The 13674-nt window shown below is 39.4% G+C and overlaps 1 protein-coding gene across 2 annotated transcripts in view; it reads left to right on the top strand.

Annotated features, from left to right (window-relative positions):
- fnbp1l (formin binding protein 1-like) overlaps positions 1-13674 on the top strand; it is a 91212-nt gene that overhangs the window by 64316 nt on the left and 13222 nt on the right. For both annotated transcript variants that reach the window (XM_015356293.2, XM_015356292.2), the window contains exons 3-9: positions 440-490; positions 2376-2523; positions 3256-3318; positions 4451-4555; positions 6127-6255; positions 7099-7245; positions 10723-10926. In XM_015356293.2, the coding sequence (XP_015211779.1) occupies positions 440-490; positions 2376-2523; positions 3256-3318; positions 4451-4555; positions 6127-6255; positions 7099-7245; positions 10723-10926 (847 nt within the window). The remainder of the gene's footprint in view (positions 1-439; positions 491-2375; positions 2524-3255; positions 3319-4450; positions 4556-6126; positions 6256-7098; positions 7246-10722; positions 10927-13674) is intronic.

Here is a 13674-nt window from a genome sequence, read left to right as displayed (position 1 = left end):
GGTACACGTCAAATGCAGTCCTGTTTCTCAAGTCCATCTATGGGCATAGCGGTGGCACTGTGGCTAAGGATCTGCGCCTGTGGCTGGAAGGTTGCCGGTTCAAATCCTGCAGCTGGCAGAGAAATCCTACTCCGTTGGACCCCTGAGCAAGACCCTTAACCCCAACTGCTCCAGGGGCACCGTATAAATGGCTGACCCTGCGCTCTGACCCAAAGCTTCTCTCCCTTTCTGTGTGTCTGTGTCTCATGGAGAGCAAGGTGGGGTATGCGAAAAGACAATTCCTAATGCAAGAAATTGTATAGGGCTAATAAAGTGATCTTATCTTATTTTGGGGTTTTTATCACCCTTAGCTGAGTTGTCAGGTGAGTTGAATAAGGTTTGGTCTGGGTGGGGATTTTTTACAGAGTGTGATTTAACTTGTCGCTTGTTTTTGTTACAGGAACCTTGTGAAAAAATACTGCCCTAAGCGCTCCAAAGATGAAGAGCCTAGGTAATGTCAAACCCAGATGATTTTTATCAAAAGAGGTGTCAGGGGCTGACCACCTCTCTTAAAGGACAAAATGCAGATGCTTAAATATAATTTTTTTAACAAATTTGATGTTGGTAGTTCCGAATCTACAAATCTTACCACCACAATCCCTGTAATTCCCTGGGAAAAATCAGGACAGACGCTCTTCTCTGTGTCCTCCATTCAGAAACATTTAACATGAAATGAGCTTAGTGGGTCCTTACAAAAATTGAGCACTGATTGGAGCACAGTGTTTCTGTTGCTGATGTCACTGTAGAGGCACAAAGTAGCTCTGTAGTTGCCAGTGTGTGATAAACTCAGGATAACCCTGACTGAGTCCATTTCCAGTGGGGTGTAGCCACTTGGGATAATCTTGGTGACAGTTGCTTAATGGCACAGCTGAGGCTGAAATGTAGATGATATCTGGATGATAGGGCTGAACCTGCACTTTTAATTGTATAAAAACTTCAGGACGTTTGTCTTCCAGTTCCAGAACATTAAAAATCATTCTAATATTCAGCTTTTAGAAAATGAATGTAACAGTAGAAATGTCTGCTTTTGCAATTGAACTACCTGCTATGTGATATGTCAGTTGGCTGCTGATTAAACATAATTCTAACACCACCATTAGAATTCCGGTCACTTGTCTAACATTTCAGTTAATTGCAGTTGAAATCATGTGACACTGCATTTAAGCCTGAAGACATAGCTCATATGTTGTAAATGATGTAAGACTCACAATTAATATACAGACGTTGTACAACTGCTATGAGATTCTGCCTTGTCCTCAGATGCTCTATGATAGATTAATAAAATCATCTCAGTGCTCTCCTGGCCTTTGTGTCTGAGCCACAGAATGTATAGATCTGTCTCCCCATTTCCCTAATGAATTACATTAGTTATGCTGCTTTTTGTAAACAAGACTGGAGGGTGGAAATTGAACATCATGATACAGTAGGTGTTTAACATAAATACGGGGGAAATGAGGATTAGTCTTGGTGGGGGTGTCTTGTTCTGATTTAGTTTTATATCCGTTGCCTTCAGTAATGCGCCACCTGACTCTCAGATACACAGTCCCCAGTGACTTGAAATGTTTCTTTTAGTCTGGTGCTCATTAGGGTAAGTGGAGGAGGGTGATATTTAAGGCCGTTTTAATAAAGCAGAATTAGCACACTGGGGAGGCTCGTCTGCTCAATGTCAACATGGAATCAGCCATCTGATCGCGTTGCCAGTCTTTCACTGTTCCCTTGTCCACTTTGGTAAGGCGGGGAGTTAGCTTGCCAGCTTTTGTTACACACTCCCATCCCAAAAGTAAGACCCTACACTTCTGTGTCTTCTGGCTTAATTTAAAAAGAAGCTGATCCAAAATGTTTAGATAAATACATCCATATAATCCATATTACTGCTTGTCCTGCATATCCCTAGATGTACTTGTGAGTTTGCGGTTACTCTGGGCTGCTCAGATTGGGTGCCTAAACTCAGGGATCTTTTAAAAATGGGGTGAAACATAGATTGTCATCTGCATTATTAATTTGGGCACTGAATCATTACTAAAATTTGGGGAAAAAAAGAGCCAGACCGAATTGTTATAATGAATTGACAAATGATTTATTTAATTATCTTTCTAATCCTTAGGACTTAATGGCATTTGGCTCAACTGAGGTCACCAGCGCCACTAAGTAATTCTATCACAATGACAGATTTAATGTTCGACCCCACTTCCCCCCACGCGCCTGTGCCTCGAAAATATTGTCTTTAGCGCTTTGTTTTCATGCCTAAAATGCCTGATTCTTGAGAAGACTTGAACTTTTGATTTTTTTTCTCAACTCTGCCTTCTAGACACTTATACCTGTGTGCATCTCTCCAGGTTTTCATCCTTGTTGTCCTTCTACACCATCCTAAACGAACTCAATGACTACGCGGGCCAGAGAGAGGTAGTGGCAGAGGAGATGGGGCACAAAGTCTACGGAGAGCTCATGAGATATTCCCAAGAGCTCAAATCGGAAAGGAAACATGTGAGTAACATTTAATTTCCATTTACTATTGTTTTTTCCTGCCTCATTCAGGTATTTAATTTCTAAAGCTTAGTGCTTTGTTAAGATTTAAGCAGGGAACCTTCTGCACATTTAATAACCTTTATTTCTGCACATTATATACAATAGATCTTTAGTATTCAGAGGATTTTCAGTGATCAACTGATACTCTTCAGAACTGAAGAGTGGTAACTATTTTGTGCCATTTTTTGCCTTTGTAAAGATGTCAAATAATGTTCAAGACATGTTGAACATTAAAACATAATATGTAAAGATGATGAGTCATAAAAATATTTTTGGAGTGATTTTATCTTAACCAATCTGCTGTTTTGTAATTGGATCAGTTTTTGAAACATTGGAAATGCTGATTATTTTCAAACACAGAATTTCAATTTGAATGGGTCAGCAAATACCCGGATATGGTTTGTATCCTGTAGAAGCCAGAGCAAATTGAGTTAATCCTGCCATGCATCTGACGGGGAATACGGTATTAAACTAAAGTTTTTTTTTTTATCAGGGTCCTTGCACAAGGGTTTCTTTTAAAAAAAAGCCAAACTCTTGTGAGTAATAAGCAAACCAGATGTTCAGTTTAAGTGGCTTCAACACTATGTGTTACAGTACTGCATGAATGACTGCAGGGTTGTCATTTTTGAATAGATGCAAGCAAACTCGTACTGTGCTGTGGTGATGTGTTGCCATGTTTTTCTTGCACAGCATCTTCAGGAGGGGAGGAAAGCCCAACAGTACTTGGATCACTGCTGGAAACAGATGGATAATGTGAGTTTTTTTTTTCCTGCTGCATCATTAAAATAAAGTTGAAGCAGTAAAGCGTAATGAGCAGCCGAGCGGCTCTGAAGATTAAAGCTCCTGCCTGAGGTCTCGGAGCGCCTGCCAATCAGGCTGGTCTCCCCTAGGCCTCAGCTAATGAGGGGCTGGGGAAGCCGGGCTCTCCCCTGCACTGCGCACTGCACCAGGGGGCCGAACTGAGAGCCGCACAGAGCGCGGCTAACTGAGACGCGTGTACTTGTGCACGAAAGGCTTTGCTGCCATCGATGACAATAAAGCAGCCAAGATCTTTTTGACAGAAAAAGGTCAAAAGTACCCCAAACCAGACTATGACAAATGGGTTACAATGTTCGAGAATGAATGGCACACAAATCTCTCAATAGAAGCAAATAAGGTTACTTTTTGGGGCCATAGTATTGACCTTAATTGCTTTGTTTTTGTTGCCACAAGTGAAGGCTTGCTGGGCCCTGCACTAATTGTCTTTTTACAGCAGAGCAATCAATAGTTAGATCCCATTGGGTGATGTTCGGGCAACCATGTCGAGTCGTGGCAGGCAGAACTCCATTTAGAGATTGACGATGCCCTAAATTGGTAAATGTCTGTGAACTCACTTGGTGGCCTTATACTGATATGAAAGTGTTCTAGGATGAGAATGAAGTAGTTACGCCGTGGATACCCTGTTCACCAGATTAGAGCCCCCCGTAATATTTGGGGGAATGAACTGGGATGGCGTGTCTTTCAGGATTAAAAGGTACACAGGTACATGCTTGTCCAAGTTGTATGAAAGGAATGGAACGAAATTCCACAAGACAGCATCTGCAACTTTGTACAAAGCATGTGTCAGAGTAGTGGCCACACATGCTACTGGTGACTTTGACTGTAGACCCTTGTGATGAAAAGTGGTAATAAGCATAGTGAATTTACTTCTGCCTGGTCTGTTCAATAAGACGTCAGTGCAACTGCTGCTCGCTATTTTTATCAGGAAGTAACTGCACTTGTAAGTGTTAGATAGGGTTTCATTTGATGCACAGCATAGAATTGGCAGGGAATTTAAAGAAAATTACCGTTTTGACCTGTGTGGGTGAACAGATTGTTTTATATTGTTTTTCTTTCTGTTTTCCAGAGCAAGAAGAAATTTGAGAGGGAATGCCGGGAAGCTGAAAAGGCTCAGATGAGCTACGAGAGGTTAGATAATGACATTAACGCCACCAAATCGGAAGTGGAAAAGGTATTTTTTATTTAATTGATTAGTTAATGGAGTCATACCTTGTACAATGCATGCAAGTGTCGATTTCCGTTATGAAGTGATTAGGGTGATGTGGCAGCACTCTTGAATGTTAATGGGACACCTGAGGAGATTTAATTTAATCTTCCTCCTTGCTCTTCCTTTTTATTTTACTTTTGATGCTTCTTTATTTTAGATAACGGTTATCCTCTTCCATTTCTTACTGATTTGCTTGTGTTTGTGGGTAAAAAGAGTGTTTCTTCAAGAAAGGTAGTAGTTGATCCATTTTAAACTGGTTTGTGGAATGTGTGCAAAAAAACAAAGTTCCATATGGAGACTGCTTCTGGTCCTCTGTGTCACCAATGTACTTGATGACACCTGTTTACATGTTTTATGAATGCCATAAGACAGTTGTGTGTTATCGGACCTCACTGCTGTTATTATACCAGTGAGCCCCAGACTGCTCCTGCTCAATTCCTACTATATATAATTTCCTAGCGTTTTTGTTTAACATTTTTCTGACTAGTCTCACTGCTGCTAACAAATCTATTTTGTGTGACTGGTTGGAGATTCTTTTACATTAAATATGGTTGAGTTCATTTGCTGACATTACTCTTCTTACAGCACATCTGAACTACATTGTACAACTTCAAGAAGCAGAGGATGTTCTAATTGACAAAATATGTTCAACTAAGTCCTCTTACCATATTTTTTTCTTCAAGTCCAGTTTTTCATTAAATCCCCTTTTCCTTTTCTGTTTCAGTTTGTATTTGTGGTTTAACTAAATGATACTAAAATATCATTAATCAATTATACTCCACTTTGTTTTTTTGTGAAACAATTCATGCATCAGATGATTTAAAAGGGGAGCAACAAACAACACAGTATTACACTTGGAACTGAGAACTGCTGTTCAGGACTGCTGGTGCATAAATAAAATAATAAAAAGGCCCAAATTGCATTAGCTTGATGTAATGATGACTGTTAGTCATGAATGTTAAGTGGCATAAAGACAGTCAGGAAAACGTCCTAGCTTCAGGGTTAACAGAGAAAGACAATATGGTCCAGATTGTGCTGTCAGTGGTAATCAAACAGTGCATTAATAGATTTAACATGTTGTCTTTGCCTTTTTCTTTCTCTAAGAAAACTCTATACTGATATCCTGTGAGGTACAGTACAGTCTGGTTTTATATAACACCTGCAGTTTATACAGTTCCATCCATCATTTATTAATCTCTGGCCGGCCAGAATTGCAACACAGGGTATACCCAGGATAGGACACCAGCCTATCACAGAGCAGACACACACATCTGGGCTAATTTTCCCAGAAGCCAGTTAACCTAACAGCCTACCATTATGTCTTTGAACTGTTGGAGAAAACTGGAATCCCATGAGAGCTCCATGCAGACAGTGCCAAGGTCTGGAATTGAACCCCAGCAGACCCCAGTGTTGCGAAGCGGCGATGCTAACCACTGCTACCCCTGTCCTTTATAGTAAAAGCCAATTTTATTTTTTTTCCCTTTTAAATTCAAGTTTCATTTCGGTTTTAACTCTGCTCTTTCTGTGCTTTACAGGCAAAGTCACAGCTTTACCTGAGAACACACATGGCTGATGAGAGCAAGAATGAATATGCGGCTCAGCTACAGAACTTCAATGGCGAACAATGGAAACATTTTAATGTTGCTATTCCACAAATTTTTAAGGTAAATCTTTTTTTTCCTGAGGTTGACTTCATATTGTTGGGAAAACATTGGGTGTTATTTCCCTGACATATTTTACTGTGAAGTATAAGAAAAGGTGTTACGTAGCTCATCAGATTGAAAGAGACATTAGAAGGTTCTTTTTGAAATATTTTTAAGAATATTATTTGTACATGAACTAGTGGAATACCTTATGTATAATTCTCAACAAGGGATATAATTACTTTATTGATGAAGAAGATATGTAAAGTTTTCTACATTAATCAAGTTTAAAAGGAATTAATGCCATATGATACCAATACCATATTACCAGTCTCAAGTCTGTGAGCAAACAGCTATTAACAGACAGGCTCATTGTCCTTTGTAATGCACTTCACAGAAGATAAAGAATAAAGTGACTACCATGTGACATCTTATAATGAAGGAAACAAACAAAAAAGTTGTAAAAGTTTAGAGATTAACAAAAGCTTAACAATAGGTGTGTTACGTTTTCTCTTTTTGGAAGCCTGTCATGTTTGTTGCTTATTGAATTGTCTGCACTAAATTGCACAATTGGATATATCCAAGTAGTGTAATGGAAAAATATGAACAGAAGTCACAATGTCTTGAAGATTCGGTAACTGGCCTGGCCTTGGAATGAAAGTCACAAGCAAACACAACATGTACAGTGCCTGTTCCTTGAGTTTGATCAGTTAGTGCTTGATAAAAGGTTAAATGTCTCAGTTTAAGGTTGTTAGCTGAATCGGTGCAGTTGCGTATGTCACCTGTGTTTAAGGCAGCTTTGCATGCGGCCTCACTGTGGGAAGGGCTCACTGGGATTTCTCCTGTGTCCTGGCTCGTTTCCAGAACCTGCAGGACATGGACAGCAGGAGAACTGTGAAGCTGGGCGAGACCTACAAGAGCTTCGCTGATGTGGAGCGCAGAGTCATCCCCATTATCTCCAAGTGTCTGGAGGGAATGGTGTCGGCTGCGAAGTCGGTGGATGACCGCAGGGTAGGCCCAGACACTTGACCATTCGTTTTCTTCACTTATTGTATTATTTGGGAATACAGATTTTTTCCCAGATAAACTGAAACTGGGAAGACCACTTGCATGTTGTTCTTCTGCCCAGATGTTGGGTAAGAGCAACTTACAAAGACTTCTTCAATTCAGAAACCTTAACTATTCATTTCCTTCCTGGGTATACAAAACCACCGCCTTCACTTTTTCCTCCTCTTGTGGGGAGGCAGTAAAGATCAGCACATAACAGATTGTTAGGCCGTAGCACCCAGCAGGACAGAAGATGCCTCATGAGAACTCAGGAGAGTTCAAGCCAACAAAGAAATATGTATAGGACCAGTCTGAGAGTGAGAGCATGATTTCTTTAGACTTGTTTAAAATTAATCTAGAAATTATTTTCCACATTTATTAAAGTGATTTAAGATCAGATTTAATATTTTATCTACTTAAGAGTTAAAACATGAAGAATCATGTATGTTTCTTTTAAAGTTTCTAGAGATGCATAACCTCTCAAAGCCCACAGACCTAAGAAAGCTTTGATTGGCTTCAATAAAATGAACAATTGCTGGGGAAGTCGGATAACCACATGTTATGGAACTGCAATGTTCAGCTGTTCCTTGCTTTAATTGCATTTGCGTTTTACCCACATAAGTGTGAATCACATTTAACTGTGCTGATGCAGATCGTATTGAATGTGTGCTTGACATTTATAATTGCCATCTAGTACAGGAGACAAAGAGTCTGTTTTGGTAAATCAGAGAAATCTGAACTGATGAAATGATCTCTTAAGATTTTGGGGAAGCTTGAAGACCACCAAGGGCAAATCCAAGAAGAATTATTTCAGTCAATCTGTCAAATTTATCAATGTTCTTATTCCCTTCTAAGCATTTGCTATACCTGGTATTACGGATAATAGAATTTGTTTCTGTTACTTCTTTGATTTACTTTCTAAGAGGTTTGCTCTTGATTGTGGGACTTATTCAATCTGAAAAGTCTCCTCAACAGAGTCATTTGTCTTTTGACATACCGGCTGTTCTACAGCTTACAGGACAGGAGAGTTGGCATCTATTGGAGGAGCAGCTTACCCTTGCTGGTGTCATCGCAGGCCTCTGGGACTCGGCAAGTGCCACGAGGCAGCCCTTGCCAAGCCCTACCCCACCCTGGCAGGACTAGGCGATTGTGCGCTGCTGCTTAGGGTATCCAGGTCACCTCGAGGCTGGAAGAGGGGTCGTTGTGAAATGCAGCTCATCATCAGTGTTCAAAGCATTTTATCGTAACAATGTGAAAGTGCAGTTCATATTGTAACTATGAAAGTCCTATTCCATTGCTAGAACCAAACCAGGGAGGGAAAAGAGCCTTCCTCAATCTTTCATCAGTCAGATTTGTGTCCGAGGCAACTCTCAGTTAATACAATTGCCTTATACATCCCAAGGTGACTACCTTTAGGTAGGTAAAGTGTTACAGTGTGCAACAGTATGTAGAGCAATCTATGGTAATTATACATTACCATAATGTAATCGAAGCCTTCCAGCAGAAATACATATTAATGTACAGACAGCCACACATCGATGTGTATTGTTGAAATGTTGATGAGAAAGATTGTCCAAATGCAAAGGATCCTGGTACAAGAACTTTTGTTACTTGTGTAACATCCTCTGATTTATGATCACAAATCTGATGCAACAGGCTCTTAGAAACAAGAAAGGGAATCAACGAAACTGCTCTCATAAGCAAGAAAAGTTTTTTCTCCATTACTTTTTGTCCCTGAATGATAAAATGACTAATCGCAAGATGAATGAAAACATGGATTTGTCAGAAAAGGTTAATGGAGGTGTTCCTGTTCATCAGTAATTTGGTATTTAAGCTCTTTATGCAGCAGAGTTTATGATCTGCCCTCTGTTTTAAATTAGCATAATCCATTTCCTGCTCACAGATGTTGCTTTTAACACAGCTGTTTCACCAGATTGAAGACTTTAGTGATTTAACTATGTTCTCATATATGAAGAGGTTCTTATCCATCCTGGAACTTAAAATAAGAGGCCTGACTCCTTTTTTTGACCCATTCATCATTTATATGGGTGTTATTTTATATGTGGTTTATAGTTTAATTTCTTCTAGACTAAGGTCAACTTTCAGCTGCAGTTTAAATTTGATTATAAAAAAAATTCCGGAGTTGTCAAGTTTTATTGGCTGAAAATAAATCTGTGCAGAACACTTGTCTCTTCTCTTATGTAGCCAGCTAGATTTAGCAGTCTTAGTTACTCTGCTTGTCTATGTACAAAGAAACCACAAACATTAGTTTCATCATTCAATTATATTTGCCTCATATGCGGAAATTGTCTATTGTAATCTTTGTATGTCTCTCGCTGACATGTAGTGTGCTCTAGAGAGGAGGGTACATGATGGAGAAAGGATTTATTACTGACCAGTCAGACTGGAAGGGCATATTTAGAGAGACGAAATGCAAAGGAGCTAGACTTTAAACCAGGGGTAGGTACCCTAGAAGACTTAGGTAATCTGCGATTCCTTCAGGCAGGAGTAGACAACCTTGGCTTCTCTGTTCCAAAGCAGTTCATTGTTATAACTGTGTTAATTTTTGTTGCCGGGTTCTATTAAGAATGCATTAAATAACCATTACCAGAAAGCTGCTTATCCTGGTGATGGTCGCAGCTACCCAGTATTTATCCCAGAAAAACAGCATGCAAGGTAGGACAGAGCTCGCAACAGCCTGAACTGGATGAGCTCACAGGACCACAGAGCACGATTTAGCAGAGCTCATCACATGAGCCAGGGCGTCTTTTTTGCCGTGGGAAGAAACTGGAGAAAATGTGTATCTGTATTGGTAGAATTCACACAGAAGGCTCCCCAGCCCAGAATCGAACCTGGCACCAAAGAGCAATGCAGCAGAGCTCATTGCCCTGCTTCTGTTCTATTGTCAATTAAATAATTAAGAATTATTTCAGTAATTACTGTACTGGAAGGATCAAAAACCTGTAATGACATGGAATGTCCTAGCCAAGATTGCCTACTCCAGGCACAGTTACTGGCTACTTTTCTCAATGAAGTTATAAAATGTCAAGCACAGCATTCATTCTGTTTCCGGACACTGACAGATAATGTTTATTTTGGATGTGCCTGTCAAAGTTTGTAGTTAACTGTATTAACTACACATGTCAGTTGAACCTCTTACTTTGTATTGAAAGCATTCATTACAAAAGTATTAACTGAGTTTGGTTGTACATCACCAGTTGAGCATAAATGGATCAAAATGTTGAATGTTTTCAGTTTGTTCAACATTACTGTTAATGTGTTCCTGCCAATAGGTTGTAGTTAGACAGCAGACATTGTTTAATTCTTCGTATCAGTATGGCTTGGCAGTGTCTGTAAACTATATTCTTATTAATTTTATATCAAGTCTCATGCATCAGGGATTTTTGGTTGATATTTTTCTGACCGTATAATTTTTTCCAGGATTCTCTGATAGTGGTGGAATCCTTCAAATCTGGGTTTGAACCACCTGGGGATTTCCCTTTCGAAGATTTCAGCCAGAACATCTACAGGTCAGGTTCCGACGGAACTATCAGCACTCCTAAGATTGACACCATGAAGACGGATCCCAAGCACTCGCTGGGGAAGGCCAAGAACAAGCTGTGGCTGTTTGGGAAGAAACCCAAGGTGGGGGAGTTTGATACTTCCAGGTGTTTTTCACATTACTGCTTGCAAATTTCACTTTCCAAAGGGAAATGTCCTGGGTTTGTTGCTAAGTCAGAGAAACTTGAAATCTCCTTCTGTTTAAAATGCATATAGATCTAACAAAACTAGGAGGTAGTATTTCAGATTTCTAAACCTTAGGTTTCCTTGTTTGTTTAAATATATGTTGAAGACATTTCGATGAGGAACTGTGGTTGTTGGCTGCAAAGAAATAAGTAAAGGATAATTCAGTGCAGCAAAGTAGAAAAACATATCCTTTTGGCTGTTGACCCTTCTTCAGGTATGAGAGAGCAAGGTAGCAGGGACAGAGAGAGAGCTCAAGAGAACAAAGAGCAGAACAGGTGAGAATGTGCTCACAAAGGGAGATTAGAGAGAGAGGTGTGAAAAGCTGAAATTTGTAAATGGATGAAGAGGATTTGAAAACAATTTAGTCTATCATTGAGAGAATGGGAAAGATGCAATCCAAGTTTTAAGTGTATAGTCTCGGCTTCTCTGGCTTTAAGAGTTGAGAAATACCTATTAAAGGAAAGAGCGAAAGTTGTGAAAGCTTGGCTGGAAGAAGTGAAATGGGACCTCATTTTGCCTCTCCCTGCTACCTTACTCTCTCTCTCCCACCAACATTAAGAAGGCTCAACAGCTGAAACATGGTTTATTCTCTTAATTCTTATAATTAGTGTGAAATTAACCTTCTTTTGCCTAATATTAAACACTCTGCAAGTGTGTTCAGTCTTTTAAAATTTATCAGCAATTTACCAACTCTGCCTCGCACATAACAGGACAGCTTCCCATCATGATTGTCTGAGAAGTGTAGTAGAAGCACGAATCCAGTCAGAAGAGACGGTCAATGCAGAACATTACTCACTGTCCAAAGGCATCTGTATTTAGAGGAGATTGAAATAAAGAGATAAAAGTCTTGACAGAACTGTGATTTGACATTTCCTCTTTGATTAAATAATTGCTTTCACCAGCACACCAGCAGCTTAGACACAGTGCTTTTAATCAGTAGTCAGCCCTTATTTCTGTACACTTGTTTGTGTTTTCAGTGAAGTGATTTTACCAGCTACTTCAGTTATCTTGCTGTTAGTGTGAACATTTCTTTTCAACAGCTTTTTTTATCTGCAAGAGCAGAGATGTGCTGTACTCACAGCAGAAGTTCTGGAGGCTGAGTACTGTGATAGGAATGCCTGTAAATCAGTAATATATTGTACACAGAACCTATTTCCTGTTATTTATTAACCATAGTTTTTAATAACATTTTGAGAAATACCACCTAGTTAAACTTTGACCTTGCCTGTGCTGAATACACTCCTAAAGGTAATAATAGGATCTTCCCATTTCTGTTTTAAGAGTGACACATTAATTTGCCAGATTAATCATCCTCTTTTCCAAACAGTAACTTGATGCTCCACTTATTTTTACAGAATAATCCTGAAGTGATTAATGTTATCCTTTTCTCTAACTGGTTCTTCACTGGCTAAATGTATTTAGAACGAAATTGAGCATCATATCGATAGGATCCTCTTACTTAGTGTTATGAAATCATCAAAGATGTGATGAAAACCTACTCCTTCTACAGGGCTAGCGTTCCTGTTTACGGAATGAAACTGTAGGAATTTCCCACACACTTCTTTAAACACGAGCAAGCATGAATGACCCCCTGATTTCTAAATGGTTACAATATCATGATCAGAGCTTGCCCGGGTGAGCAAGTGTTGAGGTCACTGGTCAATAAGTATATTTAAGTCAACACATATCTTTTATTTCAGAGAACCCTATTTCACTTTAACAGTAGTAACTTTTTAAGCACAGTTCTTAATACATGTGGGTATTTTTTGTTGTTTTCTACAGATTACTGTGAATTCATGGTTGATTTTGGCAACTAGCTCATGTTTTGTTTCTGTTGCCCCAGTCTCCACCCTCCTCCCCTCCCCACTCCTGCCCTGCCTTCACTTTCAGTGATATTCAGTCTCCCAAATTTGCCAGTGACCCTATAGCTTACTGTCTCTGTGAAATGAAGACAATAAAGCCCAGGATCCCTTCATTTAGGGGCCTGAAAAGAGGGGTAAGAACACGTGTGGAGTTGAGTTTGCTGTGGTTTTGTATTGGATTGTCTTATCTACAGACCTGCGTCTCTCTTTCAAAATGTACATACCTCCCAAAATTAGCACAGTTCTAGTCCTTACACATTACAGCACAAGGACCATTTTCTTTGGTGCTTTAACATGGAGCCAAGCATGTCTGCAGTTTAGCTAAACAAGACAAATCAAATTACTTGTGTGCTTCCAGTTTTTTTAATAAAATCTTTGTTAAGGAGAAAGATATGACTTGTCACCCACACCAAATCATTGGAATAAGTCTGCTTTTTTAAAATTCTATAATCTGGTGGCTTCAGAAAGTAGGGATGTTACGAGTATGCATACTTGAATGTAGCGGTCACAAATTTCTAGTCTTTCCATAAGTACTACTTAATATTAAAATAAAATCTATCTTTTCAAGATCTAGCCCATTATGAAACGATAAGAACAACTAATAAGCAGTGTTCATTGAGTTACACGTGTAATTTAGGATTCTGTAAAACCTGAGATTTAAGTTGGAGGTTGTTTAGGATTTGTGTTTTCATTGTCGGAAGAAAAGAATGTCAGCAAGCTAATGTTCCAGTGGCAACACGATTTATTGGCACACTTCTTGTCATTTGTTAATTTTTAACACCTA

This window comes from Lepisosteus oculatus, chromosome 9 (assembly GCF_040954835.1).
Source record: "Lepisosteus oculatus isolate fLepOcu1 chromosome 9, fLepOcu1.hap2, whole genome shotgun sequence".
In the NCBI taxonomy this organism is placed as follows: domain Eukaryota; kingdom Metazoa; phylum Chordata; class Actinopteri; order Semionotiformes; family Lepisosteidae; genus Lepisosteus; species Lepisosteus oculatus.
Note: the sequence above shows the minus strand (reverse complement) of the source record. Positions and strands in the feature narration are given on the sequence as shown.